This window comes from Rattus norvegicus, chromosome 10 (genome assembly GCF_021556685.1).
Source record: "Rattus norvegicus strain SHRSP/BbbUtx chromosome 10, alternate assembly SHRSP_T2T, whole genome shotgun sequence".
NCBI classification, from domain to species: Eukaryota; Metazoa; Chordata; class Mammalia; order Rodentia; family Muridae; genus Rattus; species Rattus norvegicus.
In genome coordinates this window covers 11371763-11391903 of record NC_141543.1, presented here as the reverse complement: position 1 = coordinate 11391903, position 20141 = coordinate 11371763, and the positions used below count along the sequence as shown (strand labels likewise).

The following is a 20141-nucleotide window of genomic DNA, read 5'->3' as shown; positions in this document are numbered from 1 at the left end:
ATGCTGCTTTTGCTTATCTCATGTGTGTATGCGTGTGTGTGAGTGAGCTGAAAGTATTCTAAGACATTGTCATCATAATGACAACAAATGACACCACCACAAGTTTGAGCTTCTCTAGGCCTGTGTGGCTTTGTCCAGGGCTTGTTGATTATTACTTGGAAATAAGTAGTGTTACTCCTGTGAAATGTTTGTTAGGATTTTTTTTTTATTAAACTATTCACGGTTGTTTTATCATTTTGTATGATGATTTATTTGAAGACTTCGATCTTAGCAAACTCAGCATTGATTAATTAAAGCATCATTAAAAACTACACACATTCTCAAAATTAAGATTAAAAAGACAGGGGGTTGGGGATTTAGCTCAGTGGTAGAGCGCTTGCCTAGCAACCGCAAGGCCCTGGGTTCGGTCCCCAGCTCTAAAAAAAGAGAAAAGAAAAAAAAGATTAAAAAGACAGTTTCTTGCCCTGGGTTCGGTCCCCAGCTCCGAAAAAAAGAACCAAAAAAAAAAAAAAAAAAAAAAGACAGTTTCTTAATACCTGTAAAATAGTTGGCCATGGTTGCATGCATATTTAATCCCAATACTTAGAGGCGAAGGCAGGTGGATGGTAGATCGAAGAGTTCTAGGGCAGCCAGAGGTACATAGTGAGACTTTATCTCAAATACAGACATACACCTCCCTCTCTCTCTCTCTCTCTCTCTCTCCCTCTCTCTCTCTGTGTGTGTGTGTGTGTGTGTGTGTGTGTGTGTGTGTGTGTGTGTGTGTAAAAATAACTGACAAGTGTAAAATCTTAATAATCTTTATATATCAAAAGTAAAGTACAAACAAATCGTTGAGGGATTGTGGTGATGGGGCAGGGGTGGTCATCAAGCTAGACAAACCTCACGTGGTAATTACTGACCTAGCCCTTGTACTTTACAGTGTTGTCTAAGGATTTTAGTCCTCCCCGTAGGTTCTCCACCTACCTGTTTAAAACTGTCCACAAACCTTGCTACATCTTTCCCTCTGTTCCACCAAAGCTTCTCCATCCTCCCCACCTCTTCTTTTTCTTCCTTTCCTGTTATATCTGTTTTTCCTTTCCTCTTCCCTTTTCCACAATCAACTTCTTATATTTTATTCCCTCCATAAGAATACATGTCTCAGGAGAGAGTACCCTAGCTTGTGAGATTTTCATTTGGGGATTCTTGTTTGAATTCCTATGCTTGTGTATGTTACATATTCATATATGTTTGTAAATAGCTTTGTGTTGTAGACCTGATTGATCTAACAGAACATCCTACCTCTTTTGTCACTTACTGTAGATCCCTTTCCCACATGTAAACACCTATTTCCTAGTTGCATAATGAGGGATTTACCCTTAGAGGAAATTTTTATCATCTTATGGAAAATTTTGTGAATTTTCTATCCAAAGTATATATTCATATGAATTTTGTGCTTGTAATTATATCTACTGCCCAAGGTGTACAACTGTTTAAACACTGGAATTTGTTCCAGGTAAATCTTATTTATTTCCATTTTCTTGTAGTGCTGGGGCTTCCTCACTAGTGGTAGACAAGTGCTTGCTCACTGAGATACACCCCCAGCTCTAAATTATACTGTCTTCTTCACAGAAAGCCCATCCTTCACCCTGAAGTCAACTTCGAAAGCTGTTTTAAGATCAAAAGAAATAATCCCAGTGGCAGAAAATGGAAATGAGGTACTAACCTGAAATGCTGGGTAACGATGTTCACTCTAGCAGAGTGGGGTCTATCTGTTTACTCTGGAAACATCTGAGCCACATTTCAGCTTAGGATACACTGGAATGGCTTTTCATAAAGTGTTTTTGTGAATCTACTTATCTAATAAGAAGAATTCAGTTACAGCTTTCAGAAACTACAGAAATGAAAACACAGTTTTTCATTTATTTTAGGAGTAATAACCATTGTTGATGAGGCTGTTGGAGAATTACTGCAGTATTTGGAAGCAGAATGTTGAAATGAGATGGTTTGTTCTCCAGAATGCCTAAGACATCCTTCATTATGTTTTAGTAATATTCCACAATGTAGAAATCATTCTTGTAGCTGCTTGGAATGTGGCTCAGAGGTAGAACATTTACCCAGCATGTGCAAGGTACTGTGTCCAGTTCCTAGGATCATTCAAAGCAAAACAAATCTCAACCACAAAAGAACCTTCTGTTTTGAAAATATTTGGTCTAGAGGCCAGGAGGTGGCTCAGTCATTAAGGAAGACCGGAGTTTGATCCTACAACCCATGTTTAAAAACTAGAGAAGCCAAACTAGGTGGCGCTCGTTTGTAATCCCAGAGCTGGGAAGGCAGAAACAAGTGGATTGCGGGAATTTGCTTTCCAGTCAGAGTAGCTTAATGCAGGAGACCCAGGACCCAGCGAGAGTTCCTATCTCACAAAAGCCATATGGATGGTTCCTGAGGAGTAGATTATGTGAGGTTGTCCTCTCTGTAGTGTGAATACACTGACCAGCATGCACATACACACACATACCACAAAACATGAGTCTAGCCTCGTTGTTTGAAATTTTATTGCTTTGTTGAAGATTTGAAGAATTAGAAGTAGATTTGTAGGCCTAAGCTTGACCACTTTTGTCTGTACTCACCAAGTGATCTCAATGAACTTTCTTAAAAATGTGTTTGTAGGGTTTTGGTTCATTTGAACACCTTCCACCTCTCCCAGAGCCACCAGCACCACTCCCTGAGATGGCAGACAAAATCCAAGACACACTTCCTCCCCAAAAGCCTGAGCTGAAAGTGAAGCAAGTCCTGAGGCCCTCAAGCATTGCCCTGACATGGAACATTCCCAAGGTCAACCCCAAGTGCGCTCCTGTGGAGAGTTACCACCTCTTCCTGTACTATGAGGGCTCCAATCATTTGACTTGGAAGAAAGTTGCAGAAATTAAAGCTTTACCACTCCCAATGGCTTGCACTTTATCTCAAATGTTAGCTTCTACCAAATATTATTTTGCTGTCCAATCAAAAGACATTTTTGGACGATATGGACCATTTTGTAATATCAAGTGTATTCCTGGGTTTTCTGAAAACCTTACCTAAAAGTCCTCAGTGATTTTGTGTTGTCTACATACTATGTTTTCATATATGAATGTTTTGTTTGCAGTGCCTAACCCTGTGCATTGTAATATCTATCCTGTGTTGCAGTTGTGAACCCTTTGGGGACAGCCTTAAATGTGTTATAATCGTCTTGGAACTGTGTGTGTTTCTAGTGTGCATTCAGTATGTACTTCTGTGGTGTCCAGGTTGCCACTGTCTATTTCTATGGTGGTTATGGAATTGCTGCTGTGTCTGAAACCCTCAGGTACAAGCAGCCACTTTTCCCATCCTTGACAATCAGCTAAAAGCAAAACCAACCATTCGCAAAGGTAGGTGACCCTGGATGCATCCCTGCCGCATGTAGTATACAGAAATTCTTTCTGTTGGTGTCTAATGCAGCTATTGGTTTGTACCCTTCGTTTTTGTCTTTATTTGGCTGGCAGTCATTTGAGAGAAATAGCTTGGAGGTTTTGCCTAAACAGTACACTTTGTTAGATCAGGCAATGTGGGACAGCTTCTAATGTCAGCACTTGGAAGGCAAAGGCAGATAGATCTCTTGAGTTCAGGACCAGCTTGGTCTACAGAGAAAGTTCCAGTCCAGCCAGAGCTAAACTGTTTAAAAAAAAATCCCAATAAAGCTTCAATCCCAATAAAGCTAACAATGGTTTTGTTAGACTTTGTTCTAACTTTTTTATTAGAACATGGAAACGCACAGTGCTTCCTTTAAAAAAAAATCATTCAACCAGCTATTTCAGTCATAGAGTTCATTTAGATTTGAGGCTTTAATTTGCTGATTCTTAATTTCTCTAAATACCTCCCTTTGCCAATTTCCTGGTTTCTGTTAGAACTTGGAGAATATAACACTAAAGGCTCTAATAGAAGAGCCCTATTCACGCCTTGCACTGAAGCCGTTCAGGAGAGACCTGAGATGCTTACGTCACTACCCAAAAGAAACAGACTAGATCGCTAAAAACTGGGGTGTTAAAAGGCAACACTGTAGCATGGTTTTCAAGTGGGGTACTCATCTGGTATACAGTGGAGTTCTGAGATATGATCAGGAAACGGTTGCACTTAGTATTTGAGATGACTCCATCTTCACCAATAAACCTGTTACTTTTTAAGGTTTTCCTGTCTTTTATGAGGCATGTGTGAATCAGGTGTAGTGGCATATACAAATCTTAGTTCTTGGGAGGCTGATGCAGGGTTGTGAGTTAAAGGGCAGCCTGGTCTGTATAGCTTGTGAAAGAAGCAGGTTTGAGAATAACATGGTGGTGCATGCCTTCAATCCCAAAACTCAGGAGGCAGAAGCAGGTGGATTTTTATCAGTTTGAGGCTAGACTGGTTTACATAGCAGGTTCCAGGACAGCCAAGGCCACATATGAAGTACCTGTCTCAAAGAACTGAAGGAGAAAAGTATTTCCAGATGTGGTGACCTGCTCGTTGTCAGGCATTTTGTAGTGGATGGCGAGACTTGAGGTAATGATGTGTGTTATTCAGATATCAGCAGGTTACCTGGGAAGCTGACAGGATCACAGGACACCCCAGAGGAAGGCTGCCATCTGACCTTTTAACCATTGCGATTTTTTGTCCTTTGAAGGAACCCAGAGTGGAGGTCCCAACAGTTAACATTTCAGTGACACCAGAATAAAAGCAACTTAGGAATGGGAGCATTTCTGCCACACAGCACAGAAACCTCATAAAAGTTGCCTATAGGGCTGGAGAGATGGCTCAGTGGTTAAGAGCACTGATTGCTCTTTCAGAGGGCCCAGCAATCACATCATGGCTTTCAACCATCTGTAATGAGGTCTGATACCTCTTCTGGTGTGTCTGAAGATAGCTACAGTGTACTTATATATGATAAATCTTTTTTTTTTTTTAAGTTGCCTGTACTTGTAGTTTAGAAGAAAGTGCTTTTTCCTCCAATAAGCAGCAGCCAAACTTGCCAAAAAGCCAACAGTGAGACGGTTGAGTAATGACAGCTGGTGTTCAGAATCCCAGACCATGCCTGGACAACAGATAACAGAAGAAAATGGCATATTGCAACATCCTATATAGTTTTAGATGTGTGATGGTTTATAAGAATTATGTTTTGACACACCTTTTTTAGATGAGGAAATTATATCAGACTTCATAGAAGTCAGTCACTAACCCCACAAAAATCTGGAGCCACGATTCAAAGCCAAGGGCCTGGATTCTAGGTCCACAGTGTATATGCCATACTGGTATGAATGGATCACATCATCTTTGCTGCCTTAGAGTCCCATGTTAAAGCCCAGCTATAGATGGAATGCAAGTCTAGTCTGTGCTGGGTTCTGTCTTTCATGGGGGTTACCTAAGAGCATTGGAAGGCAAAATGAAGATGGTGGACACCACTGGCACCTGCTATGGAGCTCCAAGGAGTCAGAGACCCATGGAGTTGCTGAAGGAGTTCACAGCAGTGAAATGGGTCTACAGGGCCTGCAATAGCAGTGGAATAACTAAGCAGGGTGAGGCTAGTCTTATAGGAAGATGCTTTTTAAAAAGTGGGCTCACGAAGTCAGAAAGAAAGCTGCACATAGCAGAGAATGACAAATCTGTACCTTTCCTAATGTCTCAGGGCAGGGAGGTCTGTGGCAGCCATGAGCTTTCACTGAACCTGCCCCTGGATGCCTTGTCTAACTGCGATATCATCCTGACTCTGGGCAACAGCAAGAAGTCAGAGACAAGTCTCAGCAATGGTGTATTTACAGTGCTTCAGAAACCTTGAACCAGACCAACGACTTACAATGAATATTTGTATGTAAAGCTGTTTCATCAAAAAAACATACTGTGTGACATGCTGTAGTTTCCAATCCCACTATAACAGATGACTGTGCATTAGGTGGGAAGAAATTGAGAAACAGAGCACTAAGTGTACAATGAAGAGAGGCAGAACTAGAAATGTGACAGCAGTGACAGGTGTGAAAGAAGGCTGCAGTGGGGTGGGGCTGTCCTTGCTGAGTTTGGCCACCAGGTTGTTGGGCAGCAGCCTGTGTAGACTCAGCCCCTAAATACACTGTAGAGCCATACAATTGTCCTGGTTCTGAAAAACAACAGAATGTCCAAGAAGTGGTTCGTTTTCTGGATTGGATCTCCTGGAAGGACCTTCTTGGACTCCTGCCCCAAGAGGCCATGTTGGTATTCCAGGCCATCTCAAAACCCAAGGTTCATGTGGATGTCCTTGATCCTAATGTAGCTGGGGTCTGTGTTGATGTCTCTGGCCTGTGCCTGGTGCCTGAAGCCATGTTGAAGTCAGTGGTCTATGCTGTCACTAGGTGCCATGTTGATGTCCTTGGTTTCAGCTGCTGCCAAGAGCCATGATGGTGGTACCATGGGTACCATGTTGATGCCCTTGATTTGAGCTGATGCCAAGGCTGTTCATGGTCAGTGCTGCATCAGAAAGCCATGTCTGAGGTCTAACTGCCACCGGAGACCATGCCGCGGCATGGACTGACAACAGAGACCACATGGATGGATGCCTGTAATCCATGCTGTCACCGGAAACCATGTAGAAGTCCATGATCCATGTTCCTGCTGACTGTAAAGGACAAGGAAACTACTTGTGCATTGGTTTCAATGTCTGCAGACTCACAGTTGAGAAAGAGGAACATAGAAGGCTTCTGTGACAACCCCTAATCCCCCTCCCTGCAAAAAAATTAAAAGCCTAAACAGAAAGTCACCAAAGAGAACTCTTGAAAGTTGTGACATTGTGACAAGGATGCAGCAGTGCAGCTTTCCACAGTCGATCGCTTTGGTGGGTGTGGGGGGAGGATTTGGTCTTTTTAAGGAGCTGCCCACCATGCTCCAGTGAATATGTGGGCAACACACATTGGACTCTGACTCCGACTTCTTCCTCCTTTGTTTTCTTGTGCAAGGGTTGAGGAGTACCTGGGAGGACTGGGAAGTGAATGTGATCCGGTTTCATGATGTGAAATTCCCAAATAATAAAAATATTATGCGAAAAAAGACCATCAGAAAACATTTGCTTTATGATTCATAACAGTAGCAAGATTACAATTATGAAGTAGCAACAAAAATAATTTTATGGTAGAGGATCATCACATCATGAACTGTGTTAACGGATCACAGCATTAGTAAGGTTGAGAACCACACTGCTCTAGAAGAACTGGTTGAACGTGGGTGACAAAGTGATTTACTAGGTTGACTTACATGGGACAGACTAGCTAACACACGAGCCATGAAGAAGCTAGTGTAGTCTCCAGCAGCTCTATACAGATTGCCTTGTTCTAGTGACCCCGGTGGGTTCCCGTAATCTTAGTATTTGGGAGGCTGCAGGATTCTGTGTTCCTGGGTTATATAGACCAAATCTCAACCTATTTTTTAGCTCTGTAGCCTCAGTTCACTCCCTGCTGAGTGAGGGACTCTCAAGATGACTACTGTTATAAGGAGCTGACTGGGATGGCAGGGTACCAGACCACCCTTAGAAAGATTAAATCAATTAATTAAAGCCAGTCAAACACTTATCTCGGTGTTTGAACAACTTGATTCATCTTTCTGTGTCTCCTTTCTCTCTGTTAAACTAAAGGCATTGCTACTGGGTTTTGGGTTTTTTTGTTTTGTTTTGTTTTTTTTTTGTTTGTTTGGTTAGTTAGGTTTTGTTTTTGTTTTGGGGTATTTTGGTTTGGTTTGGTTTCTGTTTTGGTTTGTTTTAGTTTTGGCCTAGCTTTCTTTCCTTCTGTCTTGCTTTCTCCCTTTCTCTTTTCTTAAATTAATAGGTTCTACCAAATGAGACTTGGAACATTGACTGGATACACAGTTTCTGTAAGTTGTAACTTAATGCCCTCCCAGCATCCATTTTAAATGTGGTTTGAATTTCTCATACCAGAAACAGACTATAGTCACCCTTAAAGTCACCCTTAAAGCGGTTATGACTCCCCATTTACTCATAATGCCTCAGTATGATCTATATGACTGTCTCCTGTGACCTCTGTTCATACAAGATGACAAGATTCACCTGTACTGACAGGCCCTACACCTGTATGAACTGTGTAGGTGCTCATGGCAGTCAGTCTCCAGGTATGACCTGTAGAGTTTGAAAGCCACTTAACAGAACCCCTTCAGAGAACCTGCTAGGTAATGTCCTAGACACCACTGAAAGCTTTAGTCCCTCTGAATTTACATGCCTTGCCACCCACTGCCTGGGCACCCTGCTGTCTCCTGACTTCCCATCAAGTCCTATGATTACCCCTCTTCTCTCACAAACCTATGAATAAAAAACGTTTCTGTTTTGTGTGCTTTGCTGTGCCACTTCCTCTTGTGTCCACAGTTGAACCTAATTTGTTCTAATCAAAGCATGGCTCTCTTGGTAAGAAACTGGTTGTAGGGTTGGGGATTTAGCTCAGTGGTAGAGCGCTTGCCTAGCAAGCGCAAGGCCCTGGGTTCGATCCCCAGCTCCGTGGGGGAGGGGGACTGGTTGTAGTACAGAGCCACAAGAGTGTCTGGCCACCTGCACAAGCTTCCTGTTAAAGGGACATCTGGACACTGTTGTTCATCTTTCAGTTGCCATGACAAAACACCTTAATTAGCCTTAAAAAGAGATTGATTTGGATGTTTCAGTCTGTAGACCTTTGTATGGTTGCTTTTTGACCTGTAATCAAATGTGATGGAAGAGGAGGCCAGGGTCCCAGCATCCCTTTCAAGAGCGTGCCCCAGTAATTTCCCTTTTTTCTAACAGGCCCTCCTTCATCAAGATTACACCATCTCCGAATAGCACCATCAGCTGAGGACCAAGCCTTCAACACAGGGGCCTTTGGGGACCATTCCAATTCCAGAGTGCAACAGATAGGGACCAAGCCCTCCACCAGGAGAAAGAAGATTCCTGTGAAAGGTACAAGCATAAAGTTCTATGACTGTCACTCCTTGGCCCCTTCAGGCCAGGGCTGGAGTTTATAGCCTTTCCAGGGAAACTTCAAGAATGGATTAGAGGAGAGTGACAGTGGGGTGATCTGTTAAGGAAAAGCAAGCTCTGGCTAGTTAGAAGCAAAAGTGGGGTGCAGGAATTAAGGAGTAGGAATGCCATGTTTACTATTAACAGTGTTATGGGACAAGGAGGGCACAGGAGTTGGCCATCTGCGTAGAAAACTATTATTGTTGTTTGTTTTTTCAAGACCCAGTTTCTCTGTGTAGCTTTGACTGTCCTGGAACTTACTCTGTAGGCCAGAGCCTCTGTCTGCCTCCTGAGTGCTGGGATTAAAGGTGTGCAGCACTACACCTGGCTTAGAAAGCATTTTTTTAAACAAAAATAATGCATCATACATGAGCATTGTCCTAATGGGAACTGCAGACAAAGCCCTGGAAGTCTTTTAACACCCCCGCTCCATACTCAGTCTGTGGAAGTGGCATTGCTTTAGCAGTTTATGAGGTTCAGAACCTCATGGCACTTGTTCCTATAGAATGCCATACCTCTAGCTGAGCATGGCAAGTGTAGTCCCCAATACTGATCTCTTATTCCTGAGATGAGGCAAGATCTTAATTCTGATGAAACTTGAATCATCTCATAATTTTAATTGACATGTAATTGCATGTCTTTATGGAATGCAGTGTGATGGTTTGACATATGTATGCAGTGTACATAAGTAGTCAGCATCACCATCTCCTTAAACATTCATAAAAATATACAGTAAATTGTCACAGACTCCAGTCACCCTATTGTAATGCATACCACTAGAACAGATTGTTCTGTTGTTTTCCTACTTCTTAACTCAGCTCTCCCTATTTTTCCTGACCTCCAGTGACTGCCATCCTCTCTGCTTCTGTGAAATCTACGTGTTTACTCTTCTGGCTGGCCTTGAACTCAAAGATCCACTTACCTCTGCCTTCCAAGTGCTAGGATTAAAGGAATCTGTCACTACACCCAGATCCCTAGACTAATCTTAATGTGTACTGTTGAGAAAACAGGTATCTTAGAGGTAGGGAAGGGGTTTTTGACTTCAGGTATTCCTAGTAATTGGCTGATTGATTGATAAGTCGGCTGATTGTATTTGGCAGTATTGGTGTTTGAACCTAGAGCTTCACACATTCCAGACAAATACCTAACACTGATCTCTATTCTTGGCCCTTTGGTTTCATTCAAAATGCATCCTAGGATAAGTGACTTTACCTTTTAAATGTGTTTCCTCAGTAATGAGTATACTTCATCAGACCTCCAAAGTCTCTTAGTTCAGATCCCCAAAGTTCCAAAGCACCTGTGTCAGAAGAAGCTGAGCATTCTGGGATCTTCGAAGCATCTGAGCTGGCTGATACTGCTCTACGCCGATAGATTCCTCAAGTGCCATTCCTGGTGGCTGCTGATGTGTAGACACTCAACTGTAACATGTCACTTGGTATTTTCCCTGGGCGTTATTCTTTTTTGTTTGCTTCCTTATTTTTCTCCTCCCTTGTGGAATTCTGCTTGTCTGACAGTACTTTTTTTTCTTTGTTTGTTTATTTATTTTTAGTGACTTTCCTCAAATATCAAATTATATTTAACTTTAGTCGTGGAGTTACTAAAAATCAAAGGGAAAAAGATTAACATAATAAAATTCCTCATGTCTGATAAAAAACCAATGTGGCCTTAGGAAAGGAGAGAATCCATTCAAAAGGACTTCTGGATCCATGCCACCGATTGGCCTCTGGGCTGTAGGTCAGAGGACAACCCCCAGGTGTCAGTTTTCTTGAGGTTGGGCTCTGCCCATTAGTCTTGCATGTTTTCTGCTCGGCCATCTTGTTGACCTTGGAGGTCTTGTAGAGAGAGAATTAAATTATTGGGAGTAAAGATGAGTCTAGAAGGAAATTGTGTTGAAAAACATTTTAAGAGTAGAACCAGGGAGGTTCAAGAGTCAGGAATCATGTACATGCACATACCCTGGCCATGTGAACTATTGAACAGTGGCTTGGGGTGAGGGGTTTAAGTTTGGAGGTTTGGTATAGGGATATGTTTGGCAAGGCGAGAGACTTAACAATGAAGGATGTGGCTGCACGTACTCTGAGCCTTTTATCTCAGCATGAAGCCTGTCATCGTCCATGAAGCCATTGTATTAAAACTATAACTGCTGAGAACAAAGTGTACCTGGAATCCTAGCAGTTCATCACGTGCAGCCAAGTGTCAAGGCAGCTTACCTGAAACTGTCACTTTCCTTTCCTTGAAACTGGTAGGGTCTCCTCTGTCTTCTCTTTCCTTGCTTCTTACAATCCAATCCTTTGGGGAACACTTAGTCAGTCTGTTTGCAATTTCCAAGACCCACATACATTTCTTCTTCACTCTTGCAGCTTCTGAGCTGGAATAGTCAATGCCAGGCAAAGTTCAGTATTACAGCATCCCTTACTCGTTTAGACTCAGTATTACGACATCCCTTACTTGTTTAGATTCAGTAGTACGGCATTCCTTACTCGTTTAGATTCAGTATTACAGCATTCCCTTTCTCATTTAGACAGGTCTCAAGCTGATGAGGCAGCCCACTGGGTACAGTGCTCGCCTAGCATCCCAAGACCCAGGGTCTGCACACCAGCCCTGCAGGAAATGAGTGTGGAATTCCAGCACAGTGGGGGGTGGAAGCAGGAAGACCAGAAATCCAAGACCAGCCTAGTCTACGTGCCCATCCCCTCCCCTTCCCTCTCCCACAGATTCCAAATCATGCCCGCCTTATTTCTTCTAAATCCCAGGTAGCTCCCCAGGTCCTCTGCGAGCCACACAGTCACTGTTTTATGGAACTGTGACTTTATTTTATTCACAATATTGTTTCTAACAGTCTGGGAATTTTCTTTCATCATATTTCCAAATAAGAAAAGGCTCTTAATGTGTCTTAACCGCAACTCCTCTACCAGATACATGTCTTTTTTAATTGAGAGTTTTGTATCTATATTGTCCTTTAAAAAAAAAAAGGGAAAGCTAATTATTATTTTCTTGGTTACTGCTCTATTGCTGTGGAGAGTCCATGACCAAGGCAGCTCTTATTTTAAAAAGCATTTAACTGGGGGCTTGCTTACAGTTGTAAAAGGTTAGTCCCCAATCATCATGACAGAAAGAAGACAGACACGGCACTGGAACTGAGCGCTTTACATCCCGACCCACAGGCAGAAGGCAGAGAGGGAGAGGGACACTGGGCCTGGCATGGGCTTTTGTTAATGGACACATTTCTGTTAACAAAGGCTACACCTGCTCCAAGACTGCACTTCCTAATTGTTCTCATGCTCCACTCCCTGGTGACTAAGCATGCAAATATATTTGCCTGTGATGAACATGTTCAGTCAGACCAGCACAGGGATTTCCATATGTTTATGAGAACATTAATGACCGTGGCCCTGACTTCGGCTCCAATAGCCACAGATTACCTCGCACTAACAGGCTCTGGTCAGAAGACAGGAGTAGGGGAAGTTAGAGCAGTCGTAACAGATCTTAGGAGCTGTTTACTGAGATGTACTGACTTCCCCTTGGGGAGCACAGCACCTCTGCCTCCACCTCGTCTGTCTCCTGTATAGTAACTGAGAGCAGAGAGCAGTTGTTCTAAACAGTGGCTTTGAATTCCAGAAAAAGAAAATCTTCAGCAAGAGAACACCACTAGAAGAGGAGATGGAGGAGGCTACAGCAGGGTACAGAAGTCAGAGCTTACAGGAACCCGACCTCCAGGAATGAGTTCCTCCAGCAGTGACAACAGGAAAGGTTTCAACACCTCCTTTCTGAATCAGAACCGGACCTTACCTTGACCAAGGCTGCTTAACTACGTTATGTCCATGTCAAAGCCTTTAAAAGAAGAGCACTTAGTGATTAAACCTGCTCCAGTGACTCTAGGACAGTGAAGTCCTGTACAGCTATGACTGGAACTGGGTAGAGTTAATACTATACAGAAGCTGGAGAGGTAGCGGCATTCTTGTTGGGTGTGTGCAAAGCAGTCAGTGGGCGCTCTTTCTGTGATCACCGTTTGAGACAGTGCCTGGTGTGCTCAGGTTAGTCTTAACCCACTGTGGACTCAAGATAACCAGCACACGTTTTGATGTTTCTGGGGTCCGTGTAACCATTCTGATGGACCCCACCACCATCAGCCAGCCTGATAGCTCGGCTCGCTCTCCCCTGGCTGCCATCTGTCTGTTGGCATTGACTCATTGCGTGTCTCGTGGGTAGCTAAGGAACACTTGACATCAAGAACCAAATCTGGATAGCTTGTGCTGTTCCTTGCGCTTGGAGATTTGAACATTAACATGTCCTTGACAAATTATGTCTTCCCTTAACCTGAAACAAGAATGTAAATGGGTGGCTGGGAAGAAAATGAGGACAACTGGGAGAGCTAGCATAAAGCTGTCAATCAACCATTTTCTTCAAGTGTCAAATGCAGTGGAAAGAACTGTTTATCTGCAAGACTAGCCATGACAGTCTTAAGTCTTCGTCATCTGAAGTTTTGATCCTTGTTTTACAATTAAATTCATGAAAAATTGGCTTGAATGGCTATTTTTCAAACTAGCTCTTTAAATATCTGTTCTCCTGGTGTTTTATGAAAAACTTCCCGACTGTCATCTACTGACATTCTGTAGAAGTTCACCTCCTAACAAATGTAATCTGAACAGGATTTAACATTTTGTATCTTACATGTATGAATGTTTAGCCTCTGTGGTACGGGTAGTGGTGGGGGGTGTTGGCAGAAGGGTGACAGATCTTCTGGAACTCTAGTCACAGATGGCTGTTAGCCCCCACATATAGGCTAGGAATAGAAAGGTCCTCTGCAAGAATAGAAGAGGCACTGAACCGCCGAGCTATTTCCCAGCCTGGGAGCACTATTTTTAAGATGTTAAGACATCACTTACACAACAAACAAAATGAACTGTGAGAATGAGCCCCAGGGAAGCCAGGCCTAAGGACCATTCTTTTTGTATCAGTTACCTGCTTGAATCCTGTCCCTCCCAAAAAGGTTGATTAGCATCAATTCCTTGGCATCTGTCCTCTCCTCACCCACTTCCCTCCCCACATAGCAAAACGCAGCTAGGACCATCCAGACCAGATTACAAGACAGTTAACCAGGGGTCAGTCACAGGGAAGTACTAGTCAGAGTCAAGTGAATCCATGCTGGGTATGGTGCCACACACAGTGACTATATACACAGGAGGCTGGGAATCATGAGTTTGAGGACAGCCTAAACTACACTAAGACCCTGTCTCAAAGGTAGCAGCAGCAACAACAAGAAAAAATAAACGAAGTCGTCCGTGCTTCATTCAGAGCAAGGATGGCTCCGGGAGCACTTGTCTAATTGCACGCCCGTTGACCCCGGCTTCTTACTGTACTCTGTTCTAGGTGGGACTTCGGCTTTAGGTCTCAGCAGCTGGCTCTTTCACATGTATGCCTGTCACTGTCACCTGTCCAGTTCTCCTGTACTACTTTATCACTGGGCCAAAAAGCCTGCAGAGCCAGACAGGCCAGCACCTGAGTCCCCCTCAAAACCGATGATTTCTAACACAAGGGGAGAGTTGAAGGTGCTTTTGCTAAAAAGCATAGATTCTTGTATTTGGGTTCTAATTGCAGAATAAAGGCTTGCCACCGTGCCCTCACCCCCAAGCCCTCACGCTCCCATGCCCTCGTTCCCTCACCACTGTGCCCTCTTGCCCCCCATGCCCTCTTGCCCCCCATGCCCTCATGCCCCCATGCCCCCATGCCCTCTTGCCCCCCATGCCCTCATGCCCCCCATGCCCTCATGCCCTCATTCCCTCACACCTCCATGTGATCATGCCCCCATACCCTCAATCCCTCATGCCCCTGCCCTCACGCCCTCCATGCCCTCACGCCCTCCATGCCCTCATGCCCTCCATGCCCTCATGCCTCCATCTTGCTTCATAGTCATCTTGGATTCTGGGACGTAAAAAACATTGCAGAATGGACACCCCCTAGGTAAGTCACTTAGTGATGAAGGGAGACAGCACCCTGGAGAAGGAACAACATCCTCCACCCCAGGTACCCCATCCCTCCAAATACTCCCGACTTCTCCAGACTGTCTTGCAGGCTGGGAGCTGGAAGGGTGGGCAGAAAGGGCACACTTGACCCGGACAATTCTGCACATCTCTTACCCCTCTATTTGACCAAAGCTTATGTCAGTACGTAAAGGATAGCTTGCGGCTATGAGAGTATGCTATCTGTGCCTCTTCCCACTGTGGCCACATGGATTAACCTCCCCCTTGCTTTTCCCCATTAGTTTTAATTGGCATATTGGGATGGGTGGCGAGTCTAGCCTGTTGTAGTTACCAGTGCTGTGGCTTTTGCCGTAGAACTAGTCACACTGCCACTGTAGGAGGTACACATGGCAGTAATGATGTGGGATCATGGAACATTGTATTTCATAGTTGAGATTACATGGGCCATTGTAAACTTCCGGCCCAATGATTTCCCAACCATGTCTCCTGTCTTTAACCAGAAGCAGTTTTTTCAGGACATACATCCTGGGATGGCCCCACAGATGCCAGCTTCCCTCAACGCTGGCCACCTTCACATTCGAAAATGCTCTGACCACCAAAGCCTTCCTGGGTGATGATAGCCAGCTCACCTGTCTTAGAAGGGACATGCAAGAGACTTCTGTCCCCAGTCTCCCATGAGAGTCAGGCATTTAAAATCTCTGTGGAATACAGAGGGTTAAACGAGACCGAGTGAGCAAACCTGATCTGGGCAGTTTCTCTCCAGTGCTCAACCTTCCATTCTCAACCTTTCTGCTTTTCTTTGGAAGTCTACCCGGACCTCGGACCTTGATTTCCTGCTGCTTGGCACCTGTGTCCTCCTTTCAAATGTTTTGTTTTTCTGTAGTTTATTCATGTGATCTAAAAGAATTTAGAATCCCATTTGAACGGTAAGGGGGAAAGACTGGGGAGAGAGGTCTGTGTCTGATCACATCGCAGGACAAAGTAGACAAAAGGAGCCGGGCCATCTCTCTGAGAAGGCAGCATTTAGACAACTTCCTGACTAAATGTAGGTGTGAGTCAGAGAGAATGTGAGGGGTTGGAGTTGGGAAAGGAGTCTGAATGAAGCCCCTCAGGAGCTGAGAGAAAGACCCCAGCACAACAAACTTATGCTAGAAAGGCCGCAGACATGGAATGTTCCTCTTACACATAGATGTTTATACTCAAAGGGCAATGACCCAGCCTCAGGACGGATGCTTATGACTTTGGATAAAGGCTTCATTTCTTTCCCCAAAGAAAACTTTATAGTAAAGATCTTGCCTACCTTCCTGTGTCCTACACCGTATCAGGTGTTATCTCTCAGAATCCACCCAATGATCATAACTTCAAATTGCACAAGGATCCTAAACGACTGAGCTAAATAACATGAGCTGGCCAAGAACTGTGACAAATACCATTGGCCCCAGCATTCAGGAGGCAGAGGCAAGGAGGGCTTCTGTGAGTTCACTGTTAGCCAGCCATGGCTGCATAGAGAGATCTAGAAAGAAAAAAGAAAGAACCCTAGCTTTCTATTTTCATGTGCGTGGCAGTGGGGAGACTCCCAAGATGCTGTAGGTGGCGCTGTGGAGCCGGTTTCGGTTCCAGCCTACAGCAGGATCTGGGCTGAATCATAATATCATCCAGCACCCCAGCTTTGGACAATTCGTACTTACCTTACACATGAGGAAATAAAATGTACCATCAGCCAGGGACACTCACAGGTGTTGTTTGCAGCCTGGCATGTACTTGTGGCAAGCACAGAGGCATTTGTGGCAGTTAGCAGGACCAAGGGTCCAGTCTTCTGCCCTCTCTGAGTCTGACTTGGTAAATTTACTTCTCTGGGCAATGCGGAGTTCAGGCTTGGGTGAGTTGGATTATAGTCCCAGACAAAGGATAGATAATTAGCAGCTGAGATGAGAGAATTAGATTTTAAATGATTTTTACATTGATTGGTTGACTGATTTTATGTGCATATGTATGAGTGTTTGGGTGCCACTCAGAAGTCTGCAGACACATGCAGGACTCAGTTCCTTTCATGGTGTGAGTCCCAGGGATCAAACGCAGGTTGCCTGGCTTGTCAGTAGATACCTTCAGCCGGTGAGTCCTTTTGCCAGCCTTGCCTGAAAGAATTATGGCATGCTAAAGGACACACCCACGAGTGCAGGTGCGTGCTCACACACACACACACACACACACACACACACACACACACACACACACACACCTCCAGGCAACTTGATCTGTATTATCATCCATTTGTTAAATTTCCAGAGAGATATCTATGGATTCATTCATTAAAGGATTGTGGGATATCTTTTGCCAGATACTGCAGCAGGCCCTAATGTGGAGAAAAACACGGGGCAGAAATTCTTTATTTAAGGGAACAATTCTATCACATGACCACCAGGCGGCAGCAATCTCTCATTTCTACAGCTGAGATGAGAGCCTTTTTTTTCCTTCTGTACTAATTGCAGTAACTGTTAACCAATCCCATCACATGAGGAGCATGTCTGTCAGCTGAAGTCCCTATCCAGCCTTATTCTTCCCCAAAGCTCCACATAGATGTCTGTTGCTTTGTCCTTTGCACCCTGAATCTCGCCTAGAATGACCTTGTTGCCTGTCAGTAGACACCATGACCAAGGTAAGTCTTATAAAGGACAACATATATTTGGGGCCGGCTCACAGGTTCAGAGGTTCAGTCCATTATCATCAAGATGGGAACATGGCAGCATCTAGGTGGGCATGGTGCAGGCAGAGCTGAGAATTCTACATCTTCATCGGAAGCTGCTAGTGGAAGACTGACTTCCAGGCATTTAGGGTGAGGGTCTTAAGCCCACACTGGCACACTTAACTCCAACAAGGCCACACACTCTAATAGCGCCACTGCCTAGGCCAAGCATATACAAACCATCACACGGGGTTACTCTGCCAAGGTGATAAAGCAACATGGCTACTTTTTTTCCATGGTGAGTTCAGGTCCAAGATAAAATGAGCCCATCCCCAACCAGGGCATGAGTGCATGGAGATAGGAAATGGCAGATATGGTCTAGGCATGTGGGCAAAAAAACAGATGAAGGAGAAAGTGACCTTGGTGCCATTTTGTCCCACCCAAGAACGACATAGGCTGAGATCAGATGGATCTGGGAATATTGAATGGGGTCTGGGAGCCTCTGGGCCAGCCAGGGGAGTTGTCTCCCTTAACTTGGGGAATCTGTTTCATTAGAGTTTTTCCCCCTAAATTATCTCCCTCTCTGGAATAGAGATACCTGATGCCCAGGAATTGAAGAATATAGCATATAGAAAAGGAAGGAGGAAGCAGACCCTTCCCAGAGGCAGGACAATCTCGTCAGGAGGGAAGGACAGATGTGCACACTGTAGAGAACCAGGCCAGGAAGAACGACTGTGCCAAGAGACGTAAAAGGGGAGAATCAAAGGTGTTGGAGATAAAAGAACCAAGTGACTGAGGGTGCCAGGGCTCACACTCCCTCCATGAGCCCTGGGTAAGCATAAAGGTGGAGGGGAAGCCAATGGATTTCCTGGTAGATACTGACAACATTCAATCCTGAAACAACACATGGGACCCCGTCCAATAAAACATCATGGATCCAAGGAACTACTGGGATCGATCAATAATCATGGACTACCTGAAGAAAAGTAGACCTAGGAACAGGATGTGTAACTCACTCTTATGGTGACCCCAGGCTGCCCATATCCTCTCTTAGGCTGAGACCTCCTAACCAAAATGGAGGCACAGATCCATTTCGGCCCCGAGGGAGTACAGGTCCTAAACAAAAGTGATCCTATACGTGTCCTGACTGTGGCATTCGAAGAATATAAATTGTTGCCTATAATTATTAAAAAACAATCCACTTTATCTCTGGCTCCAGCCAAGGCAGTCTCGCCGCCCCATGGCTATCCCAAGCGCTGGTCTGCCCAATTTCCTGTGGTTTGCTTGCCACCCTAACTGCTCACATCCCCAGCCCTGCATCCCCTGGGGCTAGTCTGCCTAGACTGGCTCTAAATCCTGAGCCCCATATAAAGAAAACCCCAGAGGCTTGTAATTTATCAGTCAGACTTATAAATTCTCAATCTCTAAAATGCCCACACAAAGAGCTCAAATCTCAGTTGATATTGATACAAGCTGCCCACGTAGATTAGACAAATTTCCCTACACTTACTCTATTGCTCTTCTATGATATCCATAGCTACCTGTGGCTATTTCATGTCACATAGATCCAGTTCATCTTCCTCTCCTATAGGTCCCATCTTGTCCCCTAGTCTCCGTTTTCCTCTGTGTCTCTCTGGCTCTCCTCTCCCCTTTCTAAAACTCTAAGCCCACCTTCTTTTTTCACTGTCCAACCACAGGCTCAAGACTTATTTTTCACCTGCTCTCACCTTCATACAACAATCTACAATAAACTGTCATACCTCCTCCAGACATTAATGAGGACCCATATCTAGAGAGGTTATGGGAAGAAATCCCAGGGGTATGGGCTAAGAAAAATCCCATGGGGCTGGCCGGACATCGTTCCCTGATCCTGGTGCAGCTAAAGGACAATGCCAGCCTGGCCAGAGTCCACCAATATTTCATGTGAGGGAGGCAAGATTGGGAATAGTGCCACACATAACTTGATTATGAGAGCAGGGAATATTGGGTGTGTCCCTTGCCAATTGGCCTGGAACACACCTATTAGACAGTAAGAAAAACCCCACTCCAATGACTACCAGCCCGTGCAAGACTTAAGGGAAGCCAATGAAAGGGTGGAAGATATTCATCCCATGGTGCCCAACCCCTAACACTCTACTAAGCAGTCTGCCTCTCGAACAAGACATCCATACCGTGTTGTACCTTAAGGATGCCTTCTTGAGTTTGCCACTAGCCCCAGCTAGTCAGCCTTCATTCACTTTCAAATGGAGTGAACCAGGGAGCCAATAGGCAGCAAACATGGACCAGGGCGCCACAGGGATTCAAGAACTCTCCTACCATCCTTGATGAGGCATTGCAAGAAGACCTGGGTGAGTACAGGCAAGCCCACCCCCAAATAACTCTCTTGCCATGAATTGATGACTTCTTCATAGCTGCCCCAGATGAAGATACTTGCTGTTTCACAACTGATGCCTTGGTCAGAGAGCTAGACCGGATAGGATATTGAGTGTTTGCAAAG

The 20141-nt window shown here is 44.5% G+C and overlaps 1 protein-coding gene and 1 long non-coding RNA gene across 14 annotated transcripts in view; one reads left to right on the top strand and one right to left on the bottom strand.

Annotated features, from left to right (window-relative positions):
- Positions 1 to 13500, top strand: part of Atf7ip2 (activating transcription factor 7 interacting protein 2) — a 42813-nt gene extending 29313 nt beyond the window's left edge. For 8 of the 12 annotated variants that reach the window (NM_001438433.1, NM_001438430.1, XM_087573549.1 and 5 more), the window contains 2 exons: positions 1609 to 1694; positions 2647 to 4175. In NM_001438433.1, the coding sequence (NP_001425362.1) occupies positions 1609 to 1694; positions 2647 to 3057 (497 nt within the window). In that variant the 3' untranslated portion in view covers positions 3058 to 4175. Of the gene's footprint in view, positions 1 to 1608; positions 1695 to 2646; positions 4176 to 8767; positions 8921 to 12598 lie in introns of those variants that run through there. The other 4 variants (NM_001017471.1, NM_001438432.1, XM_087573552.1 and 1 more) reach the window with 1 other exon arrangement.
- LOC148002752 (uncharacterized) lies at positions 4932 to 17096 on the bottom strand. Of its 2 annotated transcripts, XR_015631421.1 has the most exons (4): positions 16650 to 17096; positions 11191 to 11348; positions 10193 to 10853; positions 5762 to 6610 (listed from the first exon to the last, which is right to left on the bottom strand). It is a non-coding gene; the product is annotated as an uncharacterized LOC148002752 (long non-coding RNA). The 2 variants fall into 2 exon arrangements; XR_015631422.1 differs by lacking the exons at positions 10193 to 10853; positions 16650 to 17096 and adding an exon at positions 12770 to 12873 and having other exon boundaries at positions 4932 to 6610.
- Positions 17097 to 20141: the final 3045 nt, after the last annotated feature.